The sequence below is a fragment of the Symsagittifera roscoffensis genome, chromosome 3 (genome assembly GCF_963678635.1).
Source record: "Symsagittifera roscoffensis chromosome 3, txSymRosc1.1, whole genome shotgun sequence".
Lineage (NCBI taxonomy): Eukaryota > Metazoa > Xenacoelomorpha > Acoela > Convolutidae > Symsagittifera > Symsagittifera roscoffensis.
Window position 1 is genome coordinate 43,975,862 of NC_087064.1, and position 14,193 is coordinate 43,990,054.

General features: G+C 37.8%; 2 protein-coding genes across 2 annotated transcripts; both read right to left on the reverse strand.

The window, feature by feature from the left end:
* Positions 1–336: 336 nt before the first annotated feature.
* LOC134841725 (stomatin-2-like) lies at positions 337–993 on the reverse strand. Its single transcript, XM_063857759.1, has one exon. The coding sequence runs from the start codon at positions 991–993 to the stop codon at positions 337–339; it is 657 nt and encodes a 218-aa protein (XP_063713829.1).
* Positions 994–8,565: 7,572 nt separating this feature from the next.
* On the reverse strand, positions 8,566–9,887 carry LOC134842348 (stomatin-like protein 1). Its single transcript, XM_063858636.1, has one exon. The coding sequence runs from the start codon at positions 9,883–9,885 to the stop codon at positions 8,665–8,667; it is 1,221 nt and encodes a 406-aa protein (XP_063714706.1). The 5' UTR covers positions 9,886–9,887; the 3' UTR covers positions 8,566–8,664.
* Positions 9,888–14,193: the final 4,306 nt, after the last annotated feature.

A 14,193-nucleotide genomic window follows, 5' to 3' on the forward strand; every position in this document is an offset into this window, starting at 1 on the left:
AGACTTAAATGAAATGAGAGGGAAAATCTTAAATCAAAGGATAGAAGGATAATTATGAAACAATTATTGACTGAGCGACAAAATTTTGTACAAATAAATTTTACGGTTTAGGAAAAGTGGAATCACTATAATTCAGATATTTGAAACTCGTCTTTAAATTGTGACAGAAGTTCAAGGGCTGAAGTATCGCCATTCACTTCAACTCGTCCTTGGAAATAGAGAGAGGTTTTTGATATTTGGCCATTCAATAGCTTCAGCAAGTCGGAAATCCCGACTCTCACTTCCACGTCGCAACTCGCTCGCTCGTAGTGGCTCATCTCGTCATGTCCGTAAATTTTAACGCCTACGGTAATCTAGTACCAAAATTCGTGAACTGTATAAGCAGTTGTCTGAAATAGTGCTTCCGGGAAACAGATGGAACATGAACTTTTTACCAATAGTCTCTGTCATTGAATAATCTAGAAGTTTCTCAATTTTGTCTTTGAATGTTTGTATCAAGCTGCGCGATACTTCGATCTCAGTTTCCTCAATGCCATCTGATTGTGGCAAGTAAAAATCAGCCGCTGTAGATATAAGCCCTTCAAAACCACCAAGTTTCCCAAAAATAGGTCCCAACAGCTCCTGGACATTTTGAACTGCCGTGGGCGGCGGAGTCAATTCGGTAATTTGAGAGAGCTCAACATTGTGTATAGACAGACCCCATTTCATAATCTCCTCCTGCAGTTCTTTTTTAATGAAAGCGTTTGGGTCACTTTTGTTTCTGCGCAGCTTCTCCATGGAATAAAGGCTCACAACTTGGTACATGACTGACTGAGCAAGAGTCCGAATGGTGTGGTTGATATTTTGCAAGGACAGAGTGGCCACAACAGCATCTTGAATGGAGTACATAATTGTGGCTCGAAGTGAAACTGATCCGCCATCTTGAAGCATAACAACCATTGGTGGCACATGAAAAGCCTTCACTCGGAGATCTATCTTGTTTAGCTTATCCATTAATGGAATAACGAAAGTAATTCCTGCGCCCCGTACATCCCAAAACCTTCCAAGTCGGAAGTGAATCCCACGCTCCTGGTCACCAATTGATTTCACTGCAAATAGGAGCGAGAAAGGAGCTGTCAGCATGACAAGGAGAAACCCTATCGCAGTAAGAAAATATGTAACAACATAGTTTACGTCGTTTTTATTACCTCGTTGCTCAGGCTCGTCACTTTCGACATTTATAAGTGTTGTATATTTAGAGCGATCCGGCATTACTCCACCTTTCGATTTCTTTAACTCAAATGACGGTTTATCAAAACAGCGAAAAATCGAATTGAACGCGAAGATATTTTGAGAATTTTCCTAAACAAAAACAACCTTACAAGTGTCTTTTCTTCACAGAAAAATAATAATAACTCGGGGTTTCCACAAAAATCGGATTTGACTGTGAATGCTAGTTCTGTGAAACATTTAGTACAGAGGACACTAGCCAGAACACGACAAAAATCAGCTCTATAATTAGCAACTAGCGCATGACTAACAACTACGGTGCTTCAAATAGATCGCTGAACGTAAAAAGAGCTTCCTAAAACATGTATTAAAACAAAGACATTCAATGCAATCGTGAAGATAAGCTGAACTCATCTATCAAGGGTTACCATTTCATCAAACGACGCTATATATCAAAGACCAAAATGATTTGCGCAGATAAAAATTGCGCAGATTTGCTATCCTATATTGTCCAGCAAAAGCATCCTAAAAAACAAAGAAATCAACACATATCGATTACTAAAATGACTTGAGCAACTAACAGTACAACAGTACCCCCGCATTTGGGTTGAGAACTTGAGGTTCTGTTAGTTTTTTATCTAATTTTTTTTTAAAAAATCATTAGAAACGCCATATCTCGATAACTAAAGAATTTGAGCAGTCAGTCATACTTAGATCAAGATTTGCAACAACTGATTATACCTAGACAGCACCCCACTACAGGGCTGAGAACTTCAAGTTCGATTAATATTTGTTTTACACTTACGTTTTTCGCAAAAAAAAAAACAAAAAATCAGAAAAACTCCATACCTGAAAAAACAAAAGAAGTTGAGCAATCATACTTGTACGCCAGACTTACGAACCCTGAGTGTATCCTAACAGTATGCCACTCAAGGGTAGAGAAATTTATGTTCTGTTAGTTTTTTTATATTCAAGTTTTTCTAAAAAGAAAATTAAAAAATCATGAAAAACGCCATGTCGAAAGCCATTAAGATTTTGGCAATCAAACTTCGACGCCAGATTTACAAAACCTGAATGTACCCTAACAGCACCACATTATAGGCTTGACAATATCAGGTTCGATTAGTTTTTTTTATATACATGTTTTTCGAAAAAAAATTGGAAAAAAATCATAAAAAACGCCATATCTCGAAAACCAAACGGATTTGAGCTGTCATACTTGGACGCCAGACTTGCAACCCCTGAAAGCACCCTGGCAGCAGCCCACAATAGGGCTAAGACCTTGAAATTTAGTTGAACTAGCGCGTCAATCGCACCACCGGTAAAGCCATAAGAATTTGAGTAATCATAGTTGGACGCTAGATTTGTAGCCCTCGAAGGTACACTGATTGCAACCCACTTTCGGGTTGAGAAATTCAAGTTCGGTTAGTTTTTTTATATCTTAATTTTTTGGAAAAAAAGAAAAAATCATAAAAACGCCATATCTCGAAAAGCATAAGGATTTGAGCAGTCATACTTTGACGCTAGATTTGCAGCTCTGGAGTGTACCCCGATAAGATCCCACTATAGGGTTGAGAAAATCAAGTTCGGTTACCTTTTTTATATCTAGTTCTTTGAAGAAAAAAAATGAAAAAATCATAAAAAACGCCATATCTCGAAAACCGTAAAGATTTCAGCAGTCATACTTGGACGCTAGATTTGCAGTCAATGAGTGTGCCCTGATAGCACCCCACTATGGTGGTGCGAAACTCGGAACTATTTAAGTAAACTGTGAAACAAAAACTGTGATAGTTTTCCGTTGCGAATAAAGGAAAAAATTTAAAGAGTTTAAAAAATTCGAGCTCCATCAGGTTTTGAAACGTTGACTTGAGTTAACTTTTCAACCCTTTCATGTTTTGGCCTTTTAACAGAGCAGCATAAAGACTTCTTAAACATGTGCTAAAAGAAATTTCTTAAGAGTTTTAATATATGATAAAGCTTAAACGTGCAAAAAATAATACGTTGAAAACTTTAAACATGCAAAGATAGAGTTATCTTAAACATGTCAACATAAGGACTTCTTAAACATGTTTCACATGAAACGCCAATTAAATAATAGATAGATAGATAGATAGATAAAGTGTGAAACAAAAATTTGATAGTTTTATGTTGCGAATTTAGGGAAAAAAAGTAGAGTTAAAGCATTTGCGCTCCAACAGATTTTTGAACGTCGACTTGGGTAATTATTCCAATGATTTGGCTCTTAACAGACCAATATAGCGACTTCTTAAACGTGTGCTAAAAGATATTTCTTAATTATTACAATATACGATATAGCTTAAACGTGCAATAATTCTTTCGTTAAGCATGCCAAAAAAACAACGTTGAAAAAGCTTAAACATGTCAACATAGGGACTTCTTAAACATGCGTCAAGTGAAATGCAAATTAAATAATTTAAGATAGATAGACAGATAGATAAGAAAAGTAGAAATAAGCCATAAAATTTGCGAAACTACGGGTACGTCTGAGATTCGAACCTGCGACCTAGAGATTAAGAGTCTCGCACACTAACCAATGAGCTACAGGGAACCAAATGTTAGCCACATATAAAGCAGAGAACAGATGCTAAGCAATTTCCAATGCTTCAGTGACATTTCCAAATAAGTGAACATTCTTATTTGCGAGTTAGGTTAGAAATAAAAAAAGGTTCGTAATAATACTCTAAGCTGAGCGCTAGAGTAATAAGCTAAAGAATGGCTGTCTGGTGGCTAAGGCAAGGTTTAAAAATAATAATAGCTTCACTTCAGTTTTTGAAGAGGAATCTACTATTTGAGTTTTATTTTTTGTTTCTTCTGAATATAGGTTTGTTCTGCCATTGATACTTATGTCAACTTAACGAATGACGATTACCGAAAAAACTTCTTTGATTTGGCGGCAAATCTAGTCAATGCTGCCATCATTGTTAATTTCATTGAGTTCTTTATAGTGAGACTTAAATGAAATGAGAGGGAAAATCTTAAATCAAAGGATAGAAGGATAATTATGAAACAATTATTGACTGAGCGACAAATTTTTGTACAAATAAATTTTGTGGTTTAGGAAAAGTGGAATCACTATAATTCAGATATTTGAAACTCGTCTTTAAATTGTGACAGAAGTTCAAGGGCTGAAGTATCGCCATTTACTTCAACTCGTCCTTGGAAATAGAGAGAGGTTTTTGATATTTGGCCATTCAATAGCTTCAGCAAGTCGGAAATCCCGACTTTCACTTACACGTCGCAACTCGCTCGCTCGTAGTGGCTCATCTTGCCATGTCCGTAAATTTTAACGCCTACGGGAGAGTTTTTACAATCTAGCACCAAAATTCGTGAACTGTCTAAGCAGTTGTCTGAAATAGTGCTTCCGGGAAACAGATGGAACATGAACTTTTTACCAATAGTCTCTGTCATTGAATAATCTAGAAGTTTCTCAATTTTGTCTTTGAATGTTTGTATCAAGCTGCGCGATACTTCGATCTCAGTTTCCTCAATGCCATCTGATTGTGGCAAGTAAAAATCAGCCGCTGTAGATATAAGCCCTTCAAAACCACCAAGTTGACCAAAAATAGGTCCCAACTGCTCCTGGACATTTTGAACTGCCGTGGGCGGCGGAGTCAATCCGGTAATTTGAGAGAGCTCAACATTGTGTATAGACAGACCCCATTGCATAATCTCCTCCTGCAGTTATTTTTTAATGAAAGCGTTTGGGTCACTTTTGTTTCTGCGCAGCTTCTCCATGGAATAAAGGCTCACAACTTGGTACATGACTGACTGAGCAAGAGTCCGAATGGTGTGGTTGATATTTTGCAAGGACAGAGTGGCCACAACTGCATCTTGCATGAAGTACATAATTGTGGCTCGAAGTGAAACTGATCCGCCATCTTGAAGCATAACAAGCATTGGTGGCACATGAAAAGCCTTCACTCGGAGATCTATCTTGTTTAGCTTATCCATTAATGGAATAACGAAAGTAATTTCTGGGCCCCGTACATCCCAAAACCTTCCAAGTCGAAAGTGAATCCCACGCTCCTGGTCACCAATTGATTTCACTGCAAATAGGAGCGAGAAAGGAGCTGTCAGCATGACAAGGAGAAACCCTATCGCAGTAAGAAAATATGTAACAACATAGTTTACGTCGTTTTTATTACCTCGTTGCTCAGGCTCGTCACTTTCGACATTTATAAGTGTTGTATATTTAGAGCGATCCGGCATTACTCCACCGTTCGATTTCTTTAACTCAAATGACGGTTTATCAAAACAGCGAAAAATCGAATTGAACGCGAAGATATTTTGAGAATTTTCCTAAACAAAAACAACCTTACAAGTGTCTTTTCTTCACAGAAAAATAATAATAACTCGGGGTTTCCACAAAAATCGGATTTGACTGTGAATGCTAGTTCTGTGAAACATTTAGTACAAAGGACACTAGCCAGAACACGACAAAAATCAGCTCTATAATTAGCAACTAGCGCATGACTAACAACTACGGTGCTTCAAATAGATCGCTGAACGTAAAAAGAGCTTCCTAAAACATGTATTAAAACAAAGACATTCAATGCAATCGTGAAGATAAGCTGAACTCATCTATCAAGGGTTACCATTTCATCAAACGACGCTATATATCAAAGACCAAAATGATTTGCGCAGATAAAAATTGCGCAGATTTGCTATCCTAAATTGTCCAGCAAAAGCATCCTAAAAAACAAAGAAATCAACACATATCGATTACTAAAATGACTTGAGCAACTAACAGTACAACAGTACCCCCGCATTTGGGTTGAGAACTTGAGGTTCTGTTAGTTTTTTATCTAATTTTTTTGAAAAAATCATTAGAAACGCCATATCTCGATAACTAAAGATTTTGAGCAGTCAGTCATACTTAGATCAAGATTTGCAACAACTGATTATACCTAGACAGCACCCCACTATAGGGCTGAGAACTTCAAGTTCGATTAATATTTGTTTTACACTAACGTTTTTCGCAAAAAAAAACAAAAAATCAGAAATACTCCATACCTGGAAAACAAAAGAAGTTGAGCAATCATACTTGTACGCCAGACTTACGAACCCTGAGTGTATCCTAACAGTATGCCACTCAAGGGTAGAGAAATTCAAACTCGGTTAGTTTTTTTTATATTCAAGTTTGTCTTAAAAGAAAATTAAAAAATCATGAAAAACGCCATATGTCGAAAGCCATTAAGATTTTGGCAATCAAACTTCGACGCCAGATTTACAAAACCTGAATGTACCCTAACAGCACCACAATATAGGCTTGACAATATCAGGTTCGATTAGTTTTTTTTATATACATGTTTTTCGAAAAAAAATTGGAAAAAAAATCATAAAAAACGCCATATCTCGAAAACCAAACGGATTTGAGCTGTCATACTTGGACGCCAGACTTGCAACCCCTGAAAGCACCCTGGCAGCAGCCCACAATAGGGTTAAGACCTTGAAATTTAGTTGAACTAGCGCGTCAATCACACCACCGGTAAAACCATAAGAATTTGAGTAATCATAGTTGGACGCTAGATTTGTAGCCCCCGAAGGTACACTGATTGCACCCCACTTTCGGGTTGAGAAATTCAAGTTCGGTTAGTTTTTTTATATCTTAATTTTTTGGAAAAAAAAGAAAAAATCATAAAAACGCCATGTCTCGAAAACCATAAGGATTTTAGCAGTCATATTTTGACGCTAGATTTGCAGCTCTGGAGTGTACCCCGATAAGATCCCACTATAGGGTTGAGAAAATCAAGTTCGGTTAGCTTTTTTATATCAAAGTTTTTTGAAAAAAAAAAAAAACTTGAAAAGTCATAAAAAAACGCCCTATATCGAAAACCATAAGGATTTGAGCAGTCAAACTCGGACGCGAGATTTGCAGGCCTTGAGGGTACCCTGATAGCACCCCACTATAGGGTTGAGAAATACAACTTTAGTTTTTTATATCTAGTTCTTTGAAGAAAAAAAAATGAAAAAATCATAAAAAACACCATATCTCGAAAACCGTAAAGATTTGAGCAGTCATACTTGGACGCTAGATTTTCAGTCAATGAGTGTGCCCTGATAGCACCCCACTATGGTGGTGCGAAACTCGGAACTATTTAAGTAAACTGTGAAACAAAAACTATGATAGTTTTCCGTTGCGAATAAAGGAAAAAATTTAAAGAGTTTAAAAAATTCGAGCTCCATCAGGTTTTGAAACGTTGACTTGAGTTAACTTTTCAACCCTTTCATGTTTTGGCCTTTTAACAGACCAGCATAAAGACTTCTTAAACATGTGCTAAAAGAAATTTCTTAAGAGTTTTAATATATGATAAAGCTTAATTGTGCAAAAAATAATACGTTGAAAACTTTAAACATGCAAAGATAGAGTTATCTTAAACATGTCAACATAAGGACTTCTTAAACATGTTTCACATGAAACGCCAATTAAATAATAGATAGATACATAAAGTGTGAAACAAAAATTTGATAGTTTTATGTTGCGAATTTAGGGAAAAAAAGTAGAGTTAAAGCATTTGCGCTCCAACAGATTTTTGAACGTCGACTTGGGTAAATATTCCAATGATTTGGCTCTTAACAGACCAATATAGCGACTTCTTAAACGTGTGCTAAAAGATATTTCTTAATTATTACAATATACGATTTAGCTTAAACGTGCAATAATTCTTTCGTTAAGCATGCCAAAAAAACAACGTTGAAAAAGCTTAAACATGTCAACATAGGGACTTCTTAAACATGCGTCAAGTGAAACGCAAATTAAATAATTTAAGATAGATAGACAGATAGATAAGAAAAGTAGAAATAAGCCATAAAATTTGCGAAACTACGGCTACGTCTGAGATTCAAACCTGCGACCTAGACATTAAGAGTCTCGCACACTAACCAATGAGCTACGGAAGCTTACAGGGAACCAAATATTAGCCACATATAAAGCAGAGAACAGATGCTAAGCAATTTCCAATGCTTCAGTGACATTTCCAAATAAGTGAACATTCTTATTTGTGAGTTAGGTTAGAAATAAAAGAAGGTTCGTAATAATACTCTAAGCTGAGCGCTAGAGTAATAAGCTAAAGCATGGCTGTCTGGTGGCTAAGGCAAGGTTTAAAAATAATAATGGCTTCACTTCAGTTTTTGACGAGGAATCTACTATTTGAGTTTTATTTTTTGTTCCTTCTGAATATAGGTTTGTTCTGCCATTGATACTTATGTCAACTTAACGAATGACGATTACCGAAAAAACTTCTTTGATTTGGCGGCAAATCTAGTCAATGTTGCCATCATTGTTAATTTCATTGAGTTCTTTATAGTTAAACTTAAATGAAATGAGAGGGAAAATCTTAAATTAAAGGATAGAAGGATAATTATGAAACAATTATTGACTGAGCGACAAATTTTTGTACAAATAAATTTTGTGGTTTAGGAAAAGTGGAATCACTATAATTCAGATATTTGAAACTCGTCTTTAAATTGTGACAGAAGTTCAAGGGCTGAAGTATCGCCATTTACTTCAACTCGTCCTTGGAAATAGAGAGAGGTTTTTGATATTTGGCCATTCAATAGCTTCAGCAAGTCGGAAATCCCGACTTTCACTTCCACGTCGCAACTCGCTCGCTCGTAGTGGCTCATCTTGCCATGTCCGTAAATTTTAACGCCTACGGGAGAGTTTTTACAATCTAGCACCAAAATTCGTGAACTGTCTAAGCAGTTGTCTGAAATAGTGCTTCCGGGAAACAGATGGAACATGAACTTTTTACCAATAGTCTCTGTCATTGAATAATCTAGAAGTTTCTCAATTTTGTCTTTGAATGTCTGTATCAAGCTGCGCGATACTTCGATCTCAGTTTCCTCAATGCCATCTGATTGTGGCAAGTAAAAATCAGCCGCTGTAGATATAAGCCCTTCAAAACCACCAAGTTGCCCAAAAATAGGTCCCAACTGCTCCTGGACATTTTGAACTGCCGTGGGCGGCGGAGTCAATTCGGTAATTTGAGAGAGCTCAACATTGTGTATAGACAGACCCCATTGCATAATCTCCTCCTGCAGTTCTTTTTTAATGAAAGCGTTTGGGTCACTTTTGTTTCTGCGCAGCTTCTCCATGGAATAAAGGCTCACAACTTGGTACATGACTGACTGAGCAAGAGTCCGAATGGTGTGGTTGATATTTTGCAAGGACAGAGTGGCCACAACTGCATCTTGAATGGAGTACATAATTGTGGCTCCAAGTGAAACTGATCCGCCATCTTGAAGCATAACAAGCATTGGTGGCACATGAAAAGCCTTCACTCGGAGATCTATCTTGTTTAGCTTATCCATTAATGGAATAACGAAAGTAATTCCTGGGCCCCGTACATCCCAAAACCTTCCAAGTCGGAAGTGAATCCCACGCTCCTGGTCACCAATTGATTTCACTGCAAATAGGAGCGAGAAAGGAGCTGTCAGCATGACAAGGAGAAACCCTATCGCAGTAAGAAAATATGTAACAACATAGTTTACGTCGTTTTTATTACCTCGTCGCTCAGGCTCGTCACTTTCGACATTTATAAGTGTTGTATATTTAGAGCGATCCGGCATTACTCCACCTTTCGATTTCTTTAACTCAAATGACGATTTATACTTGTTTATACTTTCAAACGAAAACGCCGAAGAGTAATCCATTTTAATCTGAAATTACAAAGTCACTTCAGACGGACCTTTGTAACGCGCAGTTCTAGACACATGCATACCCTGACTTCGTGAATTCATCCAGTCAGACACAAATTTGATTTAGAGCCTCTTTTTAGCGCCACGACAGCTCTACAGGACCGATCGGAAGCGACCAGGCGGTATGACCCTCACTCCATGGGCTGTCGGTAAGAAGCTCTTGTGTGACGTAACAGTATAGTAGATTCAAAGCGCAGCAGGTCTTAGCACGGTAAATTTTGAGCAGGTCTTAGCACACGGAGCAAGCTTTGTAAGTGTAACATTCGCGCGGAAGTACATAGCAATGGGCGCGTCCCTCGCTGTAATTCTGGCAAACTTATGGCTGAAAGAATACGAATATGCTCTACGACAACAGATACCGGTGGGAACGGGGGTACAGCAATTTAATGACAAAAACGGCTTGTGCCCATGTTGCAGCAGGAAAGTCACATATAGATCAAAGGGGGTTGAATGCGAGAGTTGCCGAAACTGGTATCATCTAAAATGCGGAAAAATATCTGATGACGTATACGCATCAATAACCGAGATAGTCTGGTACTGTGAAAGCTGCTGCCGAGCTAAGAACAAGGAGAAGGATACTCCCCAGGTGAAATTGTTCCTCAGGTATGTGGATGACATTGTTAGAACAGTCAGAGGGGAGCCGAGTTGTCTTCTCGATGCCGCCAATTCTCTTCATCCAAATTTGCAGTTCACTCTAGAGAAAACTAATTCGGAGGGGAATTTGCCGTTCCTGGATTTGAACATAAATGTATCGCAGGATAGGCGTGTAACTTGCAGTTGGTATCAAAAACCAACCGATACAGGGACTATACTGAACTATAGAAGCTGCGCCCCAACTCAGTATAAGCGTAGTGTTATCCAAGGCACTGTACACAGGGTTTTTAGGAGTACATCTAGCTGGGAGCAATTTGATAAGGCTATGGAAACTAATAGGGCGCAATGGCTGACAAATCAGTACCCTGAAAATTGGTCCGCAAAGGTGGCTTCAGACGCCTTGTGCAAAATCATCGAGGGTAAAGGCAAGCCCCTGGATAGTGACAGGGGTTTGTCATTTCAATCACCAAAGGATGAGAAGCCCCCAATGCTGATGGTGCAATATAGAGGTAACCAGAGCCAATATTTTGCTAACAGGTTACGAAAATTAACGAACGTTCAAGTGGTTTTCACCACAAGAAAACTACAATCATGTTTACCATCACTGAAGTCAGCATTTTCTAATGACCTCAAGTCAAGAGTGGTTTATAAACTGTCATGTAGTGGATGCACTTCCACCTATGTCGGACAAACTGTTCGACATTTGACCACTAGAATTGAGGAACATAAGAAAGCAGACTCACCGGTAGGCCTCCACCTTCAGCAATGCCAACTTGAGGGAAATAGCGCAGATCTTAGTTGGAAAATTATAGATAGGTCAAACAACCAAACAAAATTGCTAACACTAGAGGCAATACACATCAGGAAAGAGAAACCGGGCTTGAACACGCGCGATGAGTTTAGGAGCAGGGAGTTAACACTGAAAATTTAGTCCCAAAATATTTTTGGTTTTTTATTCAAAACGTACATGTCTAAATCGAAATTATGACTCAGAAACTTCCAGACAAATTAATTTTAAAATGTTTAATTAATTTTAGAGGTTAAAAGTATTTTAATCTTAATAGTAATTTAGAGGTCAACTGTGATTGGCTAATTTTTTATCATGATGGTTTAGAACCAAATTGTATGTGATTTATTGTAAATAACATTTGTAAATTGATGTTTTATCGTCATTTAGAGTAGTTTATTGTAAAAATCCTGACGATGCACATAGTTGCGAAAACGTTTGAAATTTACTTTTTAGCAAAAATTTCTTCGAAGTACATATCGACGTAAAATAAAGCTAGGTTCTAAAAACAACTGGCTAGCGTCTAAACACAGCTCTACATGCTTTTCACCGTCTCTACCAAAGCCAGTTCTTTTGGTGGTCTTTCTAACATCGGGTCGACAAAAAAGTTACTGTTTCCGGCTTCGATCAAAACGCTCTAATTAACTTAATTATATGCAAAATAGTGACCTCATGGCTGGTTCTCAGTATCCCCGAACCACGAGGTCACTCCTAAAAACAGGGCTACTAATTGTTTACTATATTAAACGTATTAAATCAAGAAGTAAAAGACAAACCTTTCATACCGTATTGTTACAGTAATGTAAATGAGCTCCTGCGTCAGTGGTATGCATGGTTATGGGACAAAATAAACAACAATGTACACAAGGTTACATCACACAGATCAACTCTCCCCCCGTGGGTGACACCAAGTACGTCTCACATGCTAAAAGCAGTACAAACATTAAAACGGCGTATTGATCGGCAAAACAACCCTACTTTAAACAAACCTACTTTAAGCCTTATCCTAAAACACAAAAAACTGGAAAAAAATCTTCAAATAGCATTGACTGAAGATCAAGCAATTTACGAAGAAACAGTAACAAGCAGTAGACGATTCAGTGACCTACAAAAATACTTGAACAAAATAAGTAGTTCCAGGCAATATCCCCAAAAAATGTTTTACAAGGAAAAATCCACTAGAGATGACACCCAAAAAGCTACATTTTTTAACGAATTCTTCATCAGTGTATATCAAAAGTAATCAAGTCCTAACCCTCTCACACGAAGTGCGAACTGTTCTCCTACAGAAAGATCTGTACACAAATACACATTGAAGAAACCAAAAAAATCTTCCTGAAACTCTGTCAAAAAGGCTCTATCAACATTCATTAACAAGCGGCTCTTCCCGGCCTAATGGAAAACAAGTCAAGTGGCCCCAAGTTTTAAAGAAAAGAACAAGGCGTCAGTTGAGTGCTACTGCCCAATTAGCCTTTCATGCTCCTCCTCGAAGGTCTTCGAAAAAATTATCTTTGATAATATATACCCCAAAGTTCAACCTTTCTTGGAAACGCACAATACGGTTTCCGGCAAAAAAAGTCAGCAGTACTTCAAATGGTACAATTTTTGAGCAAAGTATTTGAACTCTACGATGACAAAAATGTTCAAACACTATCAGACCTTTATCTAGATTCTAAAGCCTTTGATAAAGTTCCTCATAGTCTCCTAATCGCTAAACTACGAAACATAGGTCTATGCATTCAAATACAAGACATAATACAAGACTATCCAACAGATAGAATGCAGTTTGTGAAAATCAATAAAAAATTATCAACTTTGAAAGATGTAACATTCGCCCGGAAGATACATATCGACGGAAGACAAAACTAAGTCTTAAGACGACTGGCTAACGTCTAAACAGAGCTTTGCATGCTTTTCACCGTCTCTACCAAGCCAGTACTTCTCGGTGGTCTTTCTAACATCGGGTCGACAAAAACGTTACTGCTTTCGGCTTCGGTCAAAACACTCAAATTAACTAGATTACATGCAGAAATAGTGAGCTCATGGCTGGGTCTCAGTATCCCCAGACCACGAGGTCACTCCTAAAAACAGGGCTACTACTTATTATATTACTATTGTTTTTGTTCAGTAGATAAAAATCATCATCTCCATCGAAGAGGGATCAACCCTTTCCCCCAACTCCTAGCTTCTCATCCTTATCAAAATGAATCTAGATGTTAATTAAATTCAAATCAGGACATGACAAGAAGCTAAAAGTCTATATAACAGGCTAAAAGTTTCAGTCCCGAAACCCTTCCGGATTCTTGAATCCACTGAATCAAGCTCGCTAATCTTGACTTCCTCTTAATCCGGAAGGCTGTCCGCCACCCTTCACCGTTGTCTGCAACGGCCCTGCAACTATTGTAGCGACACAATAGTTGCAACTCGGAGTGTTCTCTGTTACTCTGTAACTCGTTGTCGTTCTCCAATCTCTATTTCGTAGTTGTTGTTAGCGCAGCTAATGTTGTTCTCTTTTTCTTTCTTGTTTTTGCCAAAATGGCCGTTTCTGACGTTTCTCAGAAATATGACGTCAGAATTCGAATTTTTGAAATGTTAAAATACCAGAATATTCTAGGCCTCACAGTCTGGCCAATCGTTCCAATAACGTTCTTAGTTCTTAAAAATCGCACAATACGGTTTCCGGCAAAAAAGGTCAGCAGTACTTCAAATGGTACAATTTTTGAGCAAAGTATTTGAACTCAACGATGACAAAAATGTTCAAACACTATCAGTCCTTTATCTAGATTCTAAAGCCTTTGATAAAGTTCCTCATAGTCTCCTAATCGCTAAACTACGAAACATAGGTCTATGCATTCAAATACAAGACATAATACAAGACTATC